General features: G+C 34.7%; 1 protein-coding gene across 4 annotated transcripts in view; it reads right to left on the reverse strand.

The window, feature by feature from the left end:
* The window catches only part of LOC105492606 (LDL receptor related protein 1B), a 1,932,714-nt gene that overhangs the window by 615,298 nt on the left and 1,297,870 nt on the right, over window positions 1-19,546 (reverse strand). For all 4 annotated transcript variants that reach the window (XR_011609732.1, XM_011759820.3, XM_011759819.3 and 1 more), the window contains exons 28-31: window positions 11,866-11,997; window positions 10,297-10,524; window positions 1,520-1,694; window positions 570-664 (exon numbers count right to left, since the gene is read on the reverse strand). Coding sequence is in view for 3 of the 4 variants with exons in the window: in XM_011759820.3 (XP_011758122.2) it covers window positions 570-664; window positions 1,520-1,694; window positions 10,297-10,524; window positions 11,866-11,997 (630 nt within the window). In the remaining variant the exon portion in view is untranslated. The remainder of the gene's footprint in view (window positions 1-569; window positions 665-1,519; window positions 1,695-10,296; window positions 10,525-11,865; window positions 11,998-19,546) is intronic.

The raw sequence follows: 19,546 nt of genomic DNA on the forward strand, positions 1-19,546 counted from the left end.
AGACCCACCCTCAGTCTGGGTGGGCACGATCTAACCAGCTTCTAGCATAAAAGCAGGCAGAGAAAGAGCAGACTTGGTGAGTCTTCTGGCCTCCATTTTTCTCCCATGCTGGATACTTCCTGCCCTTGAACCTCATACTTCAAGTTCTTCAGCTTTTGGACTCTTGGACTTAACACTAGTGATTTGCAAGGGGCTCTCAGGCCTTTGGCTACAGACTGAAGATTGCACTGTCGGCTTTCCTACTTTTGAGGTTTTGGGACTCGGACTAGCTTCCAGGTTCCTCAACTTGCAGATGGCCTATTGTGGGACTTCATCTTGTGATCCTGTGAGTCAATTCTCCTAATAAACTCCCCTTTGTATGTTCATTTATCCTATTAATTCTGTCCCTTTAGAGAACTTTGACTAATAAACCTAACAGAAACCCAATGGATTCAATGAAATTGATCAATTCCTGAATTTACTTATTTTACTAATCTTTAATATTTTCTTTTAGGATCTAGATCAAAGGTATATTGTACAAGTATAGGTTTGTCACATTGAAAACTTGGTGACTATTAAAAAATACTTACCAACTGGCTCCTTCTGATTCTGAAACAGAATCTTGCTATTACTGCCATCCATATTTGCCATGTTAATTGTGTTTCCATCGGTCCAGTAGAGTTTTCTTAATTCAAAAGAGATATGGATTGAAAATATTAGATGTAGACCTACTCACTGAGTAGAAATATACACTAAAAAACAAAGTAAACATAAAAATATATTCTGGACTCAGGAGTAACTCTCTTCAGAAAAATCGAAAATTGTTCAGCCATTTGCTGGCGATAACCTACATATTTGCCTGAGAAGTAAGTACCATTCTTGCTTTTTCCTGTCAGTGAAAAAAAAAAATCTCACTTCCTTTTTCCTCCTACATACATGACTGAATATTTAGCTAAGACTATAGTAAATTATTTTCTTTGTTAAGTAATTCATCAAGATTGAGTCCTCTTGGCTCTGAAAAAATCAGATGCCACAGAGGGTAACAAACTCATTTCTACTATTGCTGTTGAAAGCACTAGAGAGAAAAGAATCTCAGCTCTATGCAAGCTCCCTTAAGGGCACAAGGTGACCATCCAAAAGATTGAAGAATCTGATCTACATAGCAGTGACCATGATACCAACATGCAGTACATGCATTTTTAACCACTGGCTTTCAAAATGAAAGCAACCACTTTCTCCTACATCTGTTTTTATTCAGAACTGTCATTTCTTAGAAACATAAATTAATGAGATCTTACGACACATGTCACAGATATATATGTTGGTGTAGGATATATATAATCTCCAGATAATACAACTCTAACCAGGAATCTCTTTTACAGTTTCCATATTTAAATTTTGTGACTCTTGTGGCTGATATATATATATACACATATATATACATATATATCCTCTGAATTAAATAGTGTTTTTATATAAAATCAGAGCAAAAGTCTCTGAAATTTTGGAAAAGCTTAAAAAAAAAATAATCATACTTTACCCCCTGACTGGGTGAGCTGCAAGACACTGTGGCTTATCGATTCCATGGATAATTGAGGTTTTCAAAGAGCCATCTAGCCTTGCCACATTAATTTGCGTTTCATCATATTCTGAGCTAATCCAGTATAAATTACGTGACACCCAATCCACTGCTAGTCCTCTGATACTCTGAATATCTATAAAACAGGAAAGAGAAGATTTAAAAGTGAATGAAGGTTTTCATTGTATTGGCTCTCCAAGTAGTTATTTTCTATCTGAGGGAAAATTTAATTTACACTTTAATTTGTTAGCTAAAATCACACAAGATTGTAATCTCATTCCCTTATCAGCCCTTCTTAAGGCATGAATAATCATTAATGTCTTACTGCTGAGCTATTTGAAAACCTGAAGCAACAATTAGCATTGAAATTACACTAACAGTCAAGGATTCACTAGTAAACACTTAGGAGCAAACACAGGCAGCAGTCTTATGAGCCAAGGTGACCACAATTCAAATTAGAGTAATAGCTTCTCTAGTTGGTAGCACATCTTTCTAGTTAGGAGAAAGTACTTGTGGGCCATCAACAAATGGGCTATTTTATGTTTTAAGTGCCAAGTTGTTACTAAAATGAAATAAAACAATTCAACTTTCCTAAAAGAATCACCAGAGTTTAACATCTTTCAAAATATAATTAAGAGGAATTGACTGAGAAGAGAAAAATCCAATAAAATCATTTTAACATTCCTTCAACGCTTATTCTGCAGAAAATTCTGAAATCAAATTAAGTTTGGATTTGTTACAGTCAATATAAATATTTTGGTTGTTAGTCCTGTATTATTGAATTAGACACCTTTTAAAACAATTATGGAATTTAGGCTTAAATATAATTGCACATTCCAACTTCCACTTAAAAATTGCACCTTTTCAAGAAAAACAAAAATAAAGTGTTATAAAGGATGAATGCAGAAAATCTTTTCAGAAATATTAACATATAAAGTAGTCCAGTTTAATGTCCAATTTATAGCATTTGATTATCTTGATTTTGGTTTTATTTTAGAAAATTTTAATATTTTCTAGCATTCTGTACTTATAGAGTTCTCTAGACCACTATTTCTCAAACTTACAAGACACCTGGAGACTGTTAAAATAAAGATTCTAATTCAGTAGTTCCGAGGAGAGGCCCAAGATTCTGTTATTGCTCAAGGTTGGTGATTCCAATCAAAACTTCTGAGCAGCTGCTACTTAGCTCTAGTCAAATTGCTATATCTTCCATTTTTATTCTTTTCGGAAGAAGCCACAAAGCTAGATTTTTTTAATGTGAAAGTGGAAACTCCAGATCTGTAAAGTATGCCAACTAGTTCAAAATGTAAGACAGCAAAACAAGATGTGGGGGCCTGACAGTTCTGAGTCAGCCGTAAAGTGCAGTATTTGAATGGTAGGTTTCCAGCTTACATTTCCATGCCAGAATCTCAACTGAGCCTACCTTGCTGCTCAAAAATCCTTTTAGTACTTCTAAGTAACTATTAATCACAGTTGCCTTAGAAGATATTACTCGTGTTTCCGGTTCTCTTCAAATCAAGAACCCTTTCACTTTGCAAATTACTTTTCATGATTAATGTACAGGTAAGTTGGTTAATTTCAAATATAAACTTATTTCTCAATCTTAAACTTCACATTTCTTCTTATTTTTAGTCATCCTCAACCAGTTTCTTTTTTTTTTTTTTAGACAAAAGTAATATACCACTTCCTTAAAATTAAACCTGCCACATCTTATATATATTTATTTCCCTCATTCAGAATCTTTATTCCTTCTTCCCCTTCTTTCATTCTCTTGAATTAATTGGTTACTGAGAGGTTGTATTGATGTAATAAGAATATTTGGGTTGATGTTCAGGTTGAGTGTCTATTTTTGTCATTAATCAAGTCATTTAAATGTCTTTTAGTCTCTTTTCTTACCTGTGAAATGGGCTATAGACAACACATAGTATTGTTATGAATATTATAATACATTAAATAATGTGTATTTATGCAGCCTAATGTAGGGCTGAAGAATATTTTGTCAATCTAAGAACTTAATATTTTCTGCATTTTACCTTGGATTGTTTGGTATTGGCAAAAATAATACAATAAGTTTCTATTTCCCCTAAAATACCTGTTCTTCAAAGTTGGTTTTGTTTGTTTGTTGTTTTTGTTTGTTTTTGTGGTGGGAGGTGAGGGGTAAGCATTGTCTCTGCTGCTCAAAATCCTTTTATTCATTTATGATAGACTCTTAGTAATATGGCCTAGAGAATATATTCCACTCGAAATTGTAAAGCACAGCCAAATGAAAGCCATAAATATCTATTTAGTCTTTTGTCAATTCTATAGTTTATGCTCTCTCAAATCTCTTTCCAGCTTTAATATTACAGTAGTATCCAGCATTTCCTCTTCTAAGCAATTGATTTATTTGCTGCCAGGTTATTTTTCTGACTACGGAGCTTTGAATCATGACCTTCACTTGCCCCAAAGTATTCAATAGCTTCTAGCCACCCAGAATGTGATGTCTAAATTTCTTAGTCTGCTTTTCCATATAGTGTGACTATAGCGACAGTACTTTCCCAGTCTTATTTCTCACTATTTTTAACCAAATGCTTTACATTTTAACCATATTAATATGTTTTCAGATTTCCAGATATTACCTGATCTTTCCACACTATAGGGAAACTATTTAGATTTCATAACCTACTCCCATCACCACTTGCCTGAATTTTATTCATAATAGGCTAGCTGATCAACATCATTCCTTCAACCACGAAAACCTAGTCATGTCTCTTGTTTATCCCAGCTGAAAAGAGTTTCTCCATCTGCCTAACTTAACAGAACTGTACCTGGTTGATCTCTTTTTACCTAATGTAATCATTACTTTGCTGATATATAACTACTTTCACATATGAGTTTTGAGGGCAGGCTCCTTGCTAATTTGTCTTTTTGGCCCCTCTCCCCAGTTGTATACAACATTGCCTTCAACATAAATATTTTTAATGAATTCATGAATAAATTCATGAACTACACAATCTAAAATTTTAAAAGTATGTGAACTAAGCTAAAAAAAGTCAAATATGTCTATATTGAGGAGTATGTATTTAAATAATCTTAATTTTTTTTTCTTTTTTTCTTTTTTTTTTTTTTTTTGAGACGGGGTTTTACTCTTGTTGCCCAGGTTGCAATGTGCAATGTGCAAAGTGCAAGGTTTGGCTCACCAAAACCTCCGCCTCCCAAGTTCAAGCAATTCTCCTGCCTCAGCCTCCCGAGTAGCTGGGATCACAGGCATGCGCCACCATGCCTGGCTAATTTTTTGTATTTTTAGTAGAGATGGGGTTTCTCCATGTTGATCATGCTGGTCTCGAACTCCCGACCTCAGGTGATCCACCCACCTCGGCCTCCAAAGTACTGAGCCTAATTAGGCTCCCAACCTAATTCTAATTTTTTATTCTGAACATTTTTCTCCCACCAGATTGAACTTTCTAATTATCATCTTTAAGTCTAAAAGAATACTCTTGTTTTGGGCTATCAATCACTAATTCCCACATTTGGTTGTTGCAGAGTGCTCTGGTAAACTCATCATAAGCGTATGGGGGGAAAAATAAAAATAATTATGTTTTTAATATTTTTCTCGTTTTGGTAAAAATATTGAAATAATAAATTCTAGGTCTAACTTTTGTAAATCAGGACAAGACCTCTGAGTATGTTTCTCAGGAAGTTTAATTTTCCAATTCTGGGGTCTCTCATTTCTGGAACTGAGACTAATTGTAAAGTATATTCTGAAAAGCCCTTTATTGCCACAAAACTGATGCATGATAAACTGTAACTTTCAAATGCATTGTCGAGATCATAAGACAGACAGGAAAAACTCAACATGCTAACACACACTCACACGTTAGCTAAAACTATCAAGAAAGACAAAATGGGATTATAGAAGCGGGTGCAATCAGAGAGGCAAACACTTGCACTGAGAATGGAGAGCTTCATGGAGTATGAATTGCTCAGTGTAAGAGGGTTCAGTCCTTAAACTTACAAAGAATGCGTGAGCTAAATAAGAGTGATCTTCTGGGTATAGACACACCCCAGTGGACTCACACTTCCCATTAAGTTCCTTCTCAGAGCAAAAAAATAATTAAAACACACACAAAGAAATGAGATATAAAAGAATAGTTAAAAGAAAAATAAAAGATCTGAGCCTCCAAAATCTACATATTCATAAATTATTATCTGTAGGATAAAGACAAGGTGAAATATCTTAATGGCATAAATAATGCTTTGGATAATAATAAGTGCAATGATTCCTTTTAAAAGATTCTCTTGGAAGCATGAATACCAAAAATAACTTGTGATATTAAAAAATACAACATAAAAAATAATTTTTGAATGTGTTAAATAGCAGTTTAGGCACAGTTCAACTAGTGAACTAAAAAACAAATTGAAAGAAGTTAACAGAGTTAGCACAGAGAAACAAAGAAATTAAGTGAGTTAGAAGACAGAATGAATAGTCCAGCACATTTATTAGAGTCCAATATATAAATTAGAGTTTACAAAGTGTAGAGTACAAAGACTGAGTTGGAGAAAACAGGATATTTGAGGATTTCTTTCCCCTGGACTGATGAAAGACAGGACCCCATAGAAGATATAACAACTCTAGGTAGCAAAATACAAATATTCTAATGAGGGAAAAGGAAAGATGTTATAAGCAGCTAGAGAGCAAAGAGACATCACCAAAAGAAGAATGACAATTAGAAAAACAAGGGGATTCCCAATAGCAATAGAGGAAGTCAAAAGATAGTGGGATACTATCTATCTACAAAGGAATGACAGAAAATAGCTCCCAACTTGGAGTTTTGTACTGAAGAAAATTATTTTCAAACTATTTGCTCCAAGCTACTTACAGCAAATAGCTCATGTGGGCAATATATACATTAAGAAGAGCTTGGTATTTCAGGACACGTAGAATGATAAGGCTGGCAAACTATTTCTACATCCCCTCAAGAACGCTTGAACCAAGGAGCTAGTGTTTGTCTCAGAAAATTAGCTGGGCATGGTGGGGGGTGCCTGTAATTCCAGCTACTCGGGCAGCTGAGGCAGGAAAATCGCTCGAACCCGGAAGGCGGAGTTTGCAGTGAGCCGAGATCGCGCCACTACACTCCCGCCTGGGCAACAAGAGCAAAACTAAGAAAGGAAGAGAGAAGAGAGAGAAGAGAGAGAAGAGAGAAGAGAGAGAGAGAAAGAGAGAGAGAGAGAGAGAGAGAGAGAGAGAGAGAGAGAGAGAGAGAGAGAGAGAGAAAAGACAAAAAGAAAAGAAAATGGCCCACTTGAGAAGAAAATAATGGGAGATGATAGGCACAGTGAATTTCTTTGGGGCCCAATTTTTGAAGCTGACCCCACATTAGATTTAGACTAAGGAAGATAAGAAAATAAAGTCTCTCAAGAAAAAGCCCAATAGAGAGAAGACAGTTAAGTGAGAAAATACAGAGTCCCACAGTGCAAGAAGTAAGAGAAAGGTTTCCACAGAGTCATTCATGGAATTTCTAAAAGATGAAAGGATAAAATAAAGTACAATTACTGGTGGGATTTGAGATCCTTTGATGAGTTCAGAAGCTAAATTTTCAAAAGTTCATCTCAAGTTTTTCTGCTAATAGAAAGATATATCCATCTTTAACAACGTTTCATTCTGGAAGAAATTGAAAGGCAACATTATTCAGCCCATGGGGTAAGTCAGAAATGGAATCATCCTCGAAAATACCTATTCCTCAAACTTTATTATGTCCAATTGATTGTTAAGTTCCTTTATGTTCTTACTCTTTGATATCTCTATAATTTGTCCATGTTCCTCCATCTGTGTTTTCCCCACTCTAGTCCCAGCTTCTGGTAACTCTTACTAGAGCCACTGTAACAGCCAACTAACCTGTCTCTCTCAGCGTTCACTGCTTATCTACCCCCAACTCGTAGAAGTCTCTACTAAACACAGTAAAGTGGCCTCTTCCAAAGGCAAAGCTCATCATGTAGTCACACCCTCCCTGAAGCATTTCCTTAATTCCCATTATTTTCAGAATTAACATAAACATTAAAAACTTGTCTTATAAAGGTTGGCATAATTTGGTGTCTATTTTGTTAAATCTTTCAGCCTGTACAGATACATCCCTCATTCTGTGCTGCCTACCATTCAGTATGTCTTGACTCTCCTTAAGTTCCTTACTATATAGAAAATGCTCAGGCCGAGTGCGGTGGCTCACGCCTGTAATCCTAGCACTTTGGGAGACAGAGGCGGGTGGATCACAAGGTCAGGAGTTTGAGACCAGCCTGGCCAACATGGTGAAACCCTGTCTCTACTAAATATACAAAAATTAACCAGGTGCGGTGGTGTGCACCTATAATCTCAGCTACTCGGGAGGCTGAGGGAGGAGAACAGCTTGAACCCTGGAGGCAGAGTTTGCAGTGAGGCAAGATAGCACCACTGCATTCCATCCTGGGACAGAGCGAGACTCCAACTCAAAAAAAAAAAAAAAAGTTCCAATATTTTTCAAAATGACTGAATGTATAATTATTGCTCCTAATGAGTATATGTATTAATTATTAGTGAGAAAACATTTTTGCTCAAATTTTGGTTGATAATTGTGAATAGAGTCTGCTAACTAGAAATAAGTCTTGATGATTTTCTCAATGATAAACTCACCAAATTCCTGCTAGATACCAGTTCATAATTAAAGACAGAAAATTGTCTCCCATTTTTTTTTAAGATAAAACATCTTTTGATCTTTATAATTCAGAGCCTTTTGGGTAATATTAAATATTTATAATAAAGTACTTGAACATTTTTCTGTCGGACTTTGGTGAATTTCTTGAGGGAAGACCACCTAACTGATAGTCAATCTTGGGAGACACCTAATGTCCTTTACTTGAAGTTTCAAGGAATATAATGACATTTCATCAGTCATTGTTCTTATTTTAAATCCAGTCTAACAATGATTATCCAACCACATTTCCCCTTGCCCTTGTAAAAAATTCTGAACAAAGAGGAAATCTTTGCATTCGCTTTTTTATAAAGACTGCTGTTTTTCAGCAAGTTCGAAATAAATATTTGAACAAGCTTATAACCAAACCATTCAATAATTTTTTTTAACAGTGCTAACCTGAGATCAGAAAAGAGCTAGCTTGAATACAACTGTATTTCAGTGGTCAAATACTCTCAGATCTATTAATGGTACTCAAGCTAGCCTTCTAGTATTGAAAAGGATTGTGAATAAAACCTGCACTTCCTATTGCCTTCTTTATGACATTTACCATTGCACAAATATGTCTGACTTTAAATTTTCAATAGACTTTAAAGCATAGGTGTTTGATGCATCTATATGGATTGTTGATTACTCTTTTCTCCATCCCCTTCCCAATCCTTCTACCAAATTTAGGTTGAAGAGAAACTGTCTTTGGATATTCAGTCATGGCAAATAGTAAGTGCTCAATAAAGACACATTCAATAAGATAATAACTGACCCAGAAATCACAATATGCCAAACTTTAAGCAAATATTAGGATAATTCAATACTAAAAATTTAGAACTCAACTATGACATGTACACACATGTCTCACTTCAGCTATGTTCTCTATGTTGGGACAAATTACTGCTATTTTTGTAATGGTGAGGTGAACAGCATTCTCTTAGAACCTATCATTCAACCTGCTGGGTCAGGAAATAGGAACAGTTTTCCTGTTTTATTTGTTTAGCCTAGATCTATAAAAATACATGCAAAGGGAAGTTGTTTATAAGCTTAAGTAAGGGAGGGAGGCTGGGCGTGGTGGCTCACGCCTGTAATCCCAGCACTTTGGGAGTCCAAAGTGGGTGGATCGCGAGGTCAGGAGTTCAAGACTAGCCTGGCCAAGATGCTGAAACCCCGTATCTACTAAAAAAAAAAAAAAAAAAAAAAAAAAAAAAAAAAAAATTAGCCATGTGTGGTGGTGGGTGCCTGTAATCCCAGCTACTTGGGAGGCTGAGGCAGAGAATTGCTTGAACCTGGGAGGTGGAGGTTGCAGTGAGCCGAGATCGTGCCCCTGCACTGTAGCCTGGGTGACAAAGTGAGATTCTGTCTCAAAAAAAAAAAAAAAAAAAAGATAAGCCAGTCCTTCCTAATATCCTATATTTTATCTATGCAAATGTAACTATTCCTCCATCAGCAAGAAAGAGGCTTTAAATCTGTTTATTTAGACATGTAATTTTTTTTTAATTTTTATTTTTTTACTTTTTGGAGGGATGGAGTTTTGCTCTTCTTGCCCATGCTGGAGTCCAATGGTATGATCTTGGTTCACTGCAACCTCCGCCTCCCGGGTTCGAGTGACTCTCCTGCCTCACTCTCCCAAGTACCTGGGATTGCATGTGTGTGCCACCACGTTCGACTAATTTTGTATTTTTAGTAGAGACAGGGTTTCACCATGTTGCTTCAGGCTAGTCTCAAACTCCTGACTCGGCCTCTCAAAGTGCTGAGATTACCGCCATGAGCCGCCATGCCCAGCCGAGAAATCTAAATTTTAAGGTGATCTGTTCTGAAGTTTTTCTTCACATGAATGTAAATTTCCAATTATCAGTCTGCTCTGTGCAATTTAATTATAACATTCTACAATTGTAAGGATGTAGCATATTATTAAATATCTATTCAATTCTAACTTTCAATTAACAGCATAGAGTTGAGTAATAGAGAAATAATATAAAAGACTTGTGATTATTACAAATTCAATAACAAACATTTTTAAAGTTATAACATGTACAAATCTTTTACCTCTTGAAATAACAGTTTCTAACCCAGTTCCATTAATAAAAGCTCGTTTAATGGTTTGTGTTTTAATATCTGTCCAATATAAACGTTCCTCAGATGCATCGAAGTCTATCACAGTAACATCATCAATATCAGGAACTGTAAATGCCGTGATAAAGTTAAAATATGGATTGTCAATATCCACTCCTCTGATTTCAGAACGTCTTGCATAAAGAAGAAATTTTTTCATTTCTAAAAAAGAAATAGAAATTGTTTTTCTCTTATGAAGTTGGCAAGCTTGAAATAGTCTAGAAATTCTAAAATATTACTTGATTTAATACATGTTAACTCTTGAACATCATAATCAATACTTGATGGAAACAATGAAGTAACAATTTATCTATTTTAAATTAAGGTATTTAATAGAAACAAATGTAAAATGAGTTAGAAGCCTTACATCATCATTTTTCTTTGGCTAGAAACGCCCAGATATTCTCAGTAATCAATTCTCAGTGACCTTAGAATTTCAAAGTTGCTAAACTACATAAACTCCAAGTGTCAAATACCGTATTTGTACTTTGTACATAATTACAATATTGTATTCCATGGCAAGATTTTGAGGGACTCCAAGAACAGTTTTTCTATACTGTCTTTGAATAAGATAAAACTAAACATGCTATTAGAAATCTCATATATATTTTTCCTATAAAAATTAGGGCTCAAATAATTTAAAGCATGCTTTTAGTGTAATTTTTTGTAAATCTGCGGTAACTAACATTGTGAGCCATTATATCACTTTTACTTCCATAGACGCCTTCCTTGCACTACATTTGTAAAATATTAGAGCAAATAGAAATAGTAGTTACAGATATTCTATTTTTTGTTGTTGTCTTAGTTTATTGGTGTTGAGATATGTTATTATTATGTAAATTAACGCTACATGTACCTAAATGCCTGACTTAAATTTTGATATTTTTTTCTGTACTTAAAATTAAGTAATGTTTTGCAAATAAATACAATTATTAACAGAAAGCAAAAATTTTTATTCACAAAATTTATCTTTTTTAGTTCAAATGCATTGTTTAAATGTGTGGGTTTTTTTTTTTTTTTTTTTTTTTTACAAATTTTTCCAAGTTATATATTTTACTTCACTTTTTCCCCTTTCGGGGTGATAATTCTCTACCAAATGATGCTAGAATGACTTTAGAAGAGCAGATTAAAGCTGTTAAGCACCTCTTTGTTATGCAGGTTACCTACATTATCATTTTCTGATAATGCACTTTCACTTAAAAATCTTCCTGTTTTGCGGAGATAAATTCTGCTAACGTATCAAATAAGAAAGTAGGAAGAAAAAAAAATGAGTAAGGTAATAAATAACAAAGTACAACATGTCACATATTTAAAGAATTTGCCAGTTTTCCCCAGAGCAGATGAATCATCAATAGTGGCTAGAAATAGCACCACCACCTAAAATATTTTTGAAAACAGAAAAAAAACTTCCTCTATTTTAATATGAGTAAAATCTGAATGCTAATATAATTTGAGAGAATTCAATTTTATTTTTATTTTTGATTAGAACTATAAGAAATTTACCATAGCAGGTCTTCTTGTCTGAAGAAAGCTTCATCAAGTGGGGGCATGCACATGCAGCGCTCCTATTGTGATTGATTAGACACATGTGAGAGCAGGGGCCTTTGCCGTCATTAGCTGCACAAGGATTGGGAGCTGTAATTACACAGTGAAATATGAACAGTGAAGAAGGAAGAATGTATTAGGGAACCTGTGAGGTTGACAGGGGTTATTCACCTAATGATTCAAAGTACAGTTTCCTACATAGAACCCATTAGTAGGGTGATTAATATGACAATAATAGACAATCATACACAGGAATTATATTAATAAAAACATTATTTCAAAGATAAGTAAGAAAACTCCATCAATTCTCTCTCAGACAAATGGCATGCATCCTATTGCTTAGAGGTAGTGGCCGGGTGCAGTGGCTCACTCCTGTCATCCCAGCACTTTGGGAGGCCAAGGCAGGCAGATCATGAGGTCAGGAGATCAAGACCATCCTGGCTAACACCGTGAAAACCCATCTCTACTAAAAATACAAAAAATTAGCTGAGCGTGGTGACACACACCTCTAGTCCCAGCTACTCAGGAGGCTGAGGCAGGAGAATCGCTTGAACCCAGGAGGCGGAGGTTACAGTTCTTGCCTTGGCACACCACTTTTAAATGCTTCCTAGGAAACTGCTGTTACATATATACCTTTCCTTCAAATGCGTACTCTTCTTCAGATGAGGCCTATGTGAAGAAATGTCTGTCTGTCTGCATGATTAAGTCATCTACTTCTTTGTTACTTTTTCTGTATTAGCTAATTCCATGGCTAAGGATCGCTCCACTTGTACATACTTACTCAACTCCCTTGTATAAATAAGTTATGATTTTTCAAATTGAGAACAGAATATTAAATTTTGCAGCTTAATGTCATTCTGTGATGGCATCGAATGTCTTGAGACATTTTGAATTTTATGTTTCTTGTTCTGTCATCGTGTCTTTTGGATAAGATTTTAATTTATCTAGTATCTTTAATCTTATTTTTATAGAGCCTATCTAGTAGAAAAAAGTCATTAGAACTAGGCTACTGAATTGAAGGCAGAAACGAGTTATTCTCGCAGCCCCATCAAGAAAATGTTAGCTTTCAACTCATGAGTGGTATCTTCCAACCATGTCCCCTTGCTCGAAGTAGTGATAGGGTTGACACATGCCCCAAATATGCCACCTTTGCCCACTGGAAAATGACAGAAGCAGGAAGGTCTCTGTGACTTCCCTCCACCCCTCTTTCCTGAAACAGGTCATGAAAACTAGAAAGGATTTTCTGACCTCCCCCGAAGCAGATTACAAACTCTCATGTAGAGGTGCCCTTCCTAAGCCCCGAGGAAAGGAACATCCTTATGTCTGAAGACACAGGGACACAGAAAAGAATCTGAACAAACATGCCTTGCTAATTTTTCCCCAGTTTATTACCATTAGATAATACCTCCTAGCATAAAACTACCCAGATTTTAACCATTTCTTCAGGTCTTTATTTCCTCAGAAGGCTCTTGTGTCATATAATACGTGTATTAAGTTTGTGTACTTTTCTTGTTAATCTGTCTTTCGTTATAGACCTCAGCCATGAACCTGAGATGGATAGAGAAAAGAAATTTCCTCCCCCTTACAGAAGTAAATAGCAGTCCTGTGGGGTTTTAAAACACAAAGAATACAAATCAAAGAGATAATAAAAATGTAGAGGATATAAGACATGAACTGATTTGATAAATATTCAATGCAGTTTTTGGCAATTTTTAACATTCCTCACATCAAGATGATAAAAGTAATAGTGTCTTTGTATTTGTTAAAAACAAATAAACAAATAAATAAAGGAAAATAAGAGACTCACAAACAACTCGTTCTCCTAAGAAAATTAAGAACAAAAGATATTAGAAAAGAGTAGAAGCTGTTGTTCTAGAGATTCCTTTCTAGCGCAATTCCTTTATCACACAGAGTAAGTAGTTCTTTTTTTGTTCTTTGTTATCTTTCGATTTTCTGTTATAATAATTGAAGTCCCTAAGGAATCACAAGTTAGAGAAGCAAGAAAGTAGGTGGGAAGGAAAGGCAGAAAGGTGTTGTAGGACAGAAGGAGGAGTGAGTAAGAGGCAGTGTTAAGTGTCATATATCAAGTCAAGGTTACCCAGTCAGGTAGATAGAAAGAGAAAACCCAAATTCCCCCATACCTGAAAAAATAAAATAAAGTAAAATGAGGAAGGAGAAAAGAAAAAAGAAAGAGGAGTAAAAGGGAAGAGCAGAAGGAAAAAGAAGTTTGTTCAAAAACACTAGCATAGGAAATGCTATTTCTTGGGAAAATTAAAAGCATAATCCATAACAGTCTAATGGTAGGTACTTGAATTTCACTTTGAGCATCATTATTTTTAGGCCAGAATCATACCAACTCTTCTCAACACCCTATAATTATGAAAAAAAAAAACTTTTTAAAAGCAAAGATATTAAGTTTCTATGTACATACTAAAATAAAAAATTGCATTGACTTTGTAGCCCAATGTCTTATTAATAACACTGTAATGTATAATTCACAATATTTTGTGCTTCACAGGATGAAAAATCCACAAAGAATTCTTACTTTTCATTTTCATCTCTTCTCATTTTAAAGGATTCAACAATATTATTTCAAAGTTTCTTTCCAAACAAGTGCTTGAACACAGCTACCTATTCCAATTACCAAATTTAAAAATACTGTTTATAATACTCACATTTTTATAGAAAGCAGGGATTAGCAGACGGTAACCCATGAGACAAATCTGTTCCACTGACTGTTTTTGTAAATAAAGTTTTATTGAAACATAACCATGTGCATTGGTTTACATATTAGCCATGGTTGTTATCATACTGCAATAGTAGAATTGAATAGCTTCAATAAAGACCACATGGCCCACAAAGCCTTATAAGACATATCTATTATAATTAGATAGTAAGTAGCTATTTTATAAGAGACACTACTGCAAAATCCAGTAGGATTGCAGAGGCTGCAAACTTCTACCAAAGCTAAGCCTATTTCATCTCTTTGTATCCAAAAGATGGAAAAGCCATTCATCAATGGAATGCTCTAATAAATCTTAACAGATGAAATATAAATACAGCTGGGCAGACTGGGTTCACCGAATAACTCATATTGTCTAAACTCAAACTGATAAAATATAAAACCTTAGAGATACACCTGTAATACCCTCCACCTTTTATTTATGCATTGAATAAAACATTATGAAGCACATAGTTGTTTAAAACGCTGTGAAAAAAAAAAAAAAGCTGAGATATAATAATGGACGAGTTCTTACCCCAAGGTGCTTAAGTTTCTATACACTAACCCAGTACTCAATTCTCTTCAGTTTTATGGTCACTGGCTCAATTTAGGTTTTCTCCATTTCCTGCATAGATTGTTACATGAAACTCCTAACGAATCTTTGATATCTAGACTCCCTGCATTACATACAGTTATCTTTTTAGAACACATACTTGATCATATCTGTTTTAGAAATTTAGGGCCAGGCATACCAATAATCCCAGAACTTTGGGAGGCTGAAGTAGGAGGATTGCTTAAGTCCAGCAGATAGAGACCAGCCTGGGCAAGACAGGTAGGTCCCATCTCTACTGGGGGAAAAAAAAAAATGAATGACTTCCCACAGTCTACCTCACAAAGTCTCAGCTTTATCTCCTACTATTTATTTCCCCCAAGACTCCTCAGCACTAGTCAGACTGGTTTCCCTGCTACTACCATTTACCCTCCAGATCTTTATTCTGATCCACTCTCTGTTTACTTTTGTTAAAGAAGTGATCAAGGCCAGGTGTGGTGACTCACATCTGTAATCCCTGTGCTTTGGGAGGCCAAGATAAGAGGATCCCTTTAGCCCAAGATTTTGAGGCTGCAGTGAGCTATGATCATACCACTGCACTCCAGCCTGACCCACAGAGCAAGACTGTCTCTAAAAGCAAGTAAACAAAAAACAAAACAGAAGTCATCAACCTTCCAAACACACAAAATTTGTACTCCAAAGCATTTTTTATTTCTTTTTCACTGCCATATTTAATCATTTCTCAAGTATTGTACAGATTTTGTCTAATATGTGTTTCCTTTATTTTTACCTCTACTCTTCCAACATATTTCCAAATTCATTTCCTCACCTTTGAATGACTGCTATGGCTATGTAACTGGTACGTCGTGATACTGTCCCAGATATACCCACCTCTCTTTCTAAAACACGAATCTATCTTCCAAGCCTCATCTACCACTTTCCTTCTACATACACATTGTGTACACACTAAAAGGTATTTCTCATTATTCCCTGAATACCTATAGTTTATTATTTTCCAACTCCACATGATGTACTTTTCTTCCCCTAGAATTTCATCATCAGTATCTTTACATTAACCTTCCTTCATGTCCCAGCTCAATTCATTTTTCTGCCATGAAACATTTTCTAATGAAGCCAGCTAATGCTGATTTATTTCATCATGAAATATTGGTTGTAATTATTGCTTTTACAAGGCAATTAGACAATTCATTGCTTGCTGTCCTATTTTCTAGTTAGTGACATTTGTTCATATATTTTGTATTAGTATGTGTTGGACTTTCTAGCTAAACCAGTGTTTGGCAAGGTTTTTCTATTAAAGGCCAGATGGTAGATATTTGGACTTTTGCAAGCTTTATATTTTCCATAGTAATTATTCAACTCTGCTACTGTAACACAAAAGCAGCCATAAAACAATAGGTGAATGAAGAGGTGTGACTGTGTGAAAATAAAACTTTATTTACAAAACAGAGGGCTGAATTTAGCCTGAGGGTTGTAGTTTGTCACTCTCTGAGCTAGAGAAGTGATATGCTGGCAAGAACTAAGACATATATATATATATGTCTTAGTATATATGTATATGTATACACATACACACACACATATTGTTTTTTTCCTAAAATTTTTATGGTATCTATTCTTGTGTTAGAGGTAGGGACATTTGGATTCATATTCATGTACATAAATGTATATGGGTATATATTCTAAAACTGCAGCAATCTAAAAATCTAGGAAGTTAATCTTCTAGAGCACATCATAGCTGCAGGTGAAAAGATTAAATAATGCACAACTACAATACTTTATAGGAGAAACATGTTAATTGTGCAATCACCCAAGACTGATGTGCACTCTGGGAAGAAAAATAATATCATTAAATATAATTTCACATATGATTCAAACTGTATTTAATTATAGTCCATTTATCACCAGGGGAAAAGAAAAAACCATTTTAAATCCAAACAACTAGTTTTTCCAATAAGTTCAAAATACACATAAATGTTGATGCAGTATAAAATATGTATAGCTGTTTACCTAATAAAACCATGCTCAAAGCAGAATGCCAGGGTCCAATTTGTTAGGTAGAGAAAGATTTTTCTCCCTCCCATGTAGTCATTTTTGATAGTAACTAATATTCATCCTATTAATGAACCTTATGTGCACGAAAACAATTACTATTGTAATAAAATAATGTTTATTAGTAATTTTCCCTTAGGAAAGGACTTAACAGTTTTAAAGAAAGGAATTTTCAGAAGTGCTTTGCAATGAAACACTAATCTCAAATCCTATTTTCCCTATGACAAATATCTTTAAGTGATAAGTTTAACATTTCACATTGAAGAATTTAAGTGAATTCCTAATTTAAAATATATACACATAAAATATGTGCAAGTAAAGCATGCTTTACTTTCACCAGATTCTAACAGTACTATTTATGAGGGAGCTGCTTTCCTCAAATTATGTCATACTTTATGAATTAATTTTATGCTGTACTCTATAAAGTAGAATATAGGATGTCTAAAAATTTTATCTTATCTTTTATAGGTATCTCTACAGACAGAATTTTTAAAAACCACCAAAAAAATTTCCATCTGTATGCAGGTTTTGGTGTAAAAAGACGAAAATATATATGTAATATAATGTTACATTTATAGGGGAAATGTGTCTTAAAATACCAACTAACTTTCAGTCGTTCTAAAGAGATGGCATGTCTTTCTGGTATCTTAATTTATTCTCTGTTAATGTCACTTGTTATATGCTTTGAAAGAAAAAAAAAAAACATGTCAGGGAAGTTCCTATTTTTACAATGATTCTGTATTCACAGTATTTTAAAAAACCATCTAGGACAGTGGTTCTCAATCAGTGGTGATGGTGGTGATTTTACCTCCCAAGAAACATTTGGAAATAAATTGAGACATTTTTGGTTGTTATGACTTGGAGTACTGTTGGCATCTTAGTGAAAAGAGGTGAAGGATCTAATAAACATTGTATAATTCACAGCAAGTGTAATTGAGAACTATCTAGCCCACAACTAACAACGAATTATCTGGCCCAAAATGTGTGAAGTGCATATATTGAGAAGCCCTGATTTTGGAATAGAACTAGGGATTCTGAATTTTAAAATAGGATACATGTTAGATCAAATAAATCTCATACCGATAGTATATATGAAATAAAGAGACACTAGATACGAGTAAACAGTGGGGAGAATAATACAATGTATTATGTATGTATGTATGTATGTGTGTAACCTCTATCCTACATGTTATCAACTCTGCTAAAAATATATATAATATGTATTATTTTACATATAATATATATTTTATATTTAGAGAGAGAGAGAGAGGAAAGAGAAAGAGCAATTTAATTCATATGACAAGTAGTTAGATCTTTCTTTTACTGTTTAAGTTCCAGGGTACATGTGCAGGATGTGCAGGTTTGTTACACAGGTAAACATGTGTCATGGTGGTTTGCTTAACAGATCAACCCATCACCTAGGTTTTAAGCCCAGTATCCATTAGTGATTCTTCCTGATGCTCTCTCTCCCCTATCCCCACCCCTCGGCAGGCCCCAGTGTGTGTTGTTCCCCACCATGTGTCCATGTGTTCTCAACATTCAGCTCCCACTTATAAATGAGAATATGTGGTGTTTAGTTTTCTGTTCCTGCTTTAGTTTGCTGAGAATAATGGCTTCCAGCTCCATCCATGTCCCTGCAGAGAGCATGATATCATTCATTTTTATGGCTACATAGTATTCCATGGTGTATATGTACCACATTGTCTTTATCCAGTCTAGTTAGATTTTATTTTTTTCTGAAAAGACAGGGTTTCATTATGTTGCCCAGGCTGGTCTTGAACTTGTGAGCTCAAGTGATTTGCCTGCTTTGGCCTCCCAAAGTGCTGGGATTACCAGTGTCAGCCACCGGGACTGGCCTAGATCTTAACACAGTGAATTGTGGAAGCAAATAATTTAAGCAATCTGCAAATATTTGAGATTCACCTCCACCATGCTGAAACATGTCTTTCAGGGTATTTCTTTTCGACAAAAAAGGAAAAAAAAAAAAACGCTTTTATTAATCATGTGAAAAATATTCCACATAATTCTAACTGAAAATATTAATAATACAATATGAAATCCCTCATCCTTCAGGTATTGTAAGTGATACTTTGTCCTCTAAGGAGCAAATTAGTAAGGGAGTATCACTAATATTCTTAAAATATAACATTTTTTTTTTTTTACTGTGAAATAAGATTATACTGTTTTCTTATAGATGTTGTCAAGAAAAGTTTAATTTTCTATAGAAATGTTTTTCTGATGCAATTGGAGGCACTTAAATCATTTCGATGTTAAATTTACTTTTTGAGAAACAGCTT

This window comes from Macaca nemestrina, chromosome 11 (assembly GCF_043159975.1).
Source record: "Macaca nemestrina isolate mMacNem1 chromosome 11, mMacNem.hap1, whole genome shotgun sequence".
In the NCBI taxonomy this organism is placed as follows: Eukaryota; Metazoa; Chordata; class Mammalia; order Primates; family Cercopithecidae; genus Macaca; species Macaca nemestrina.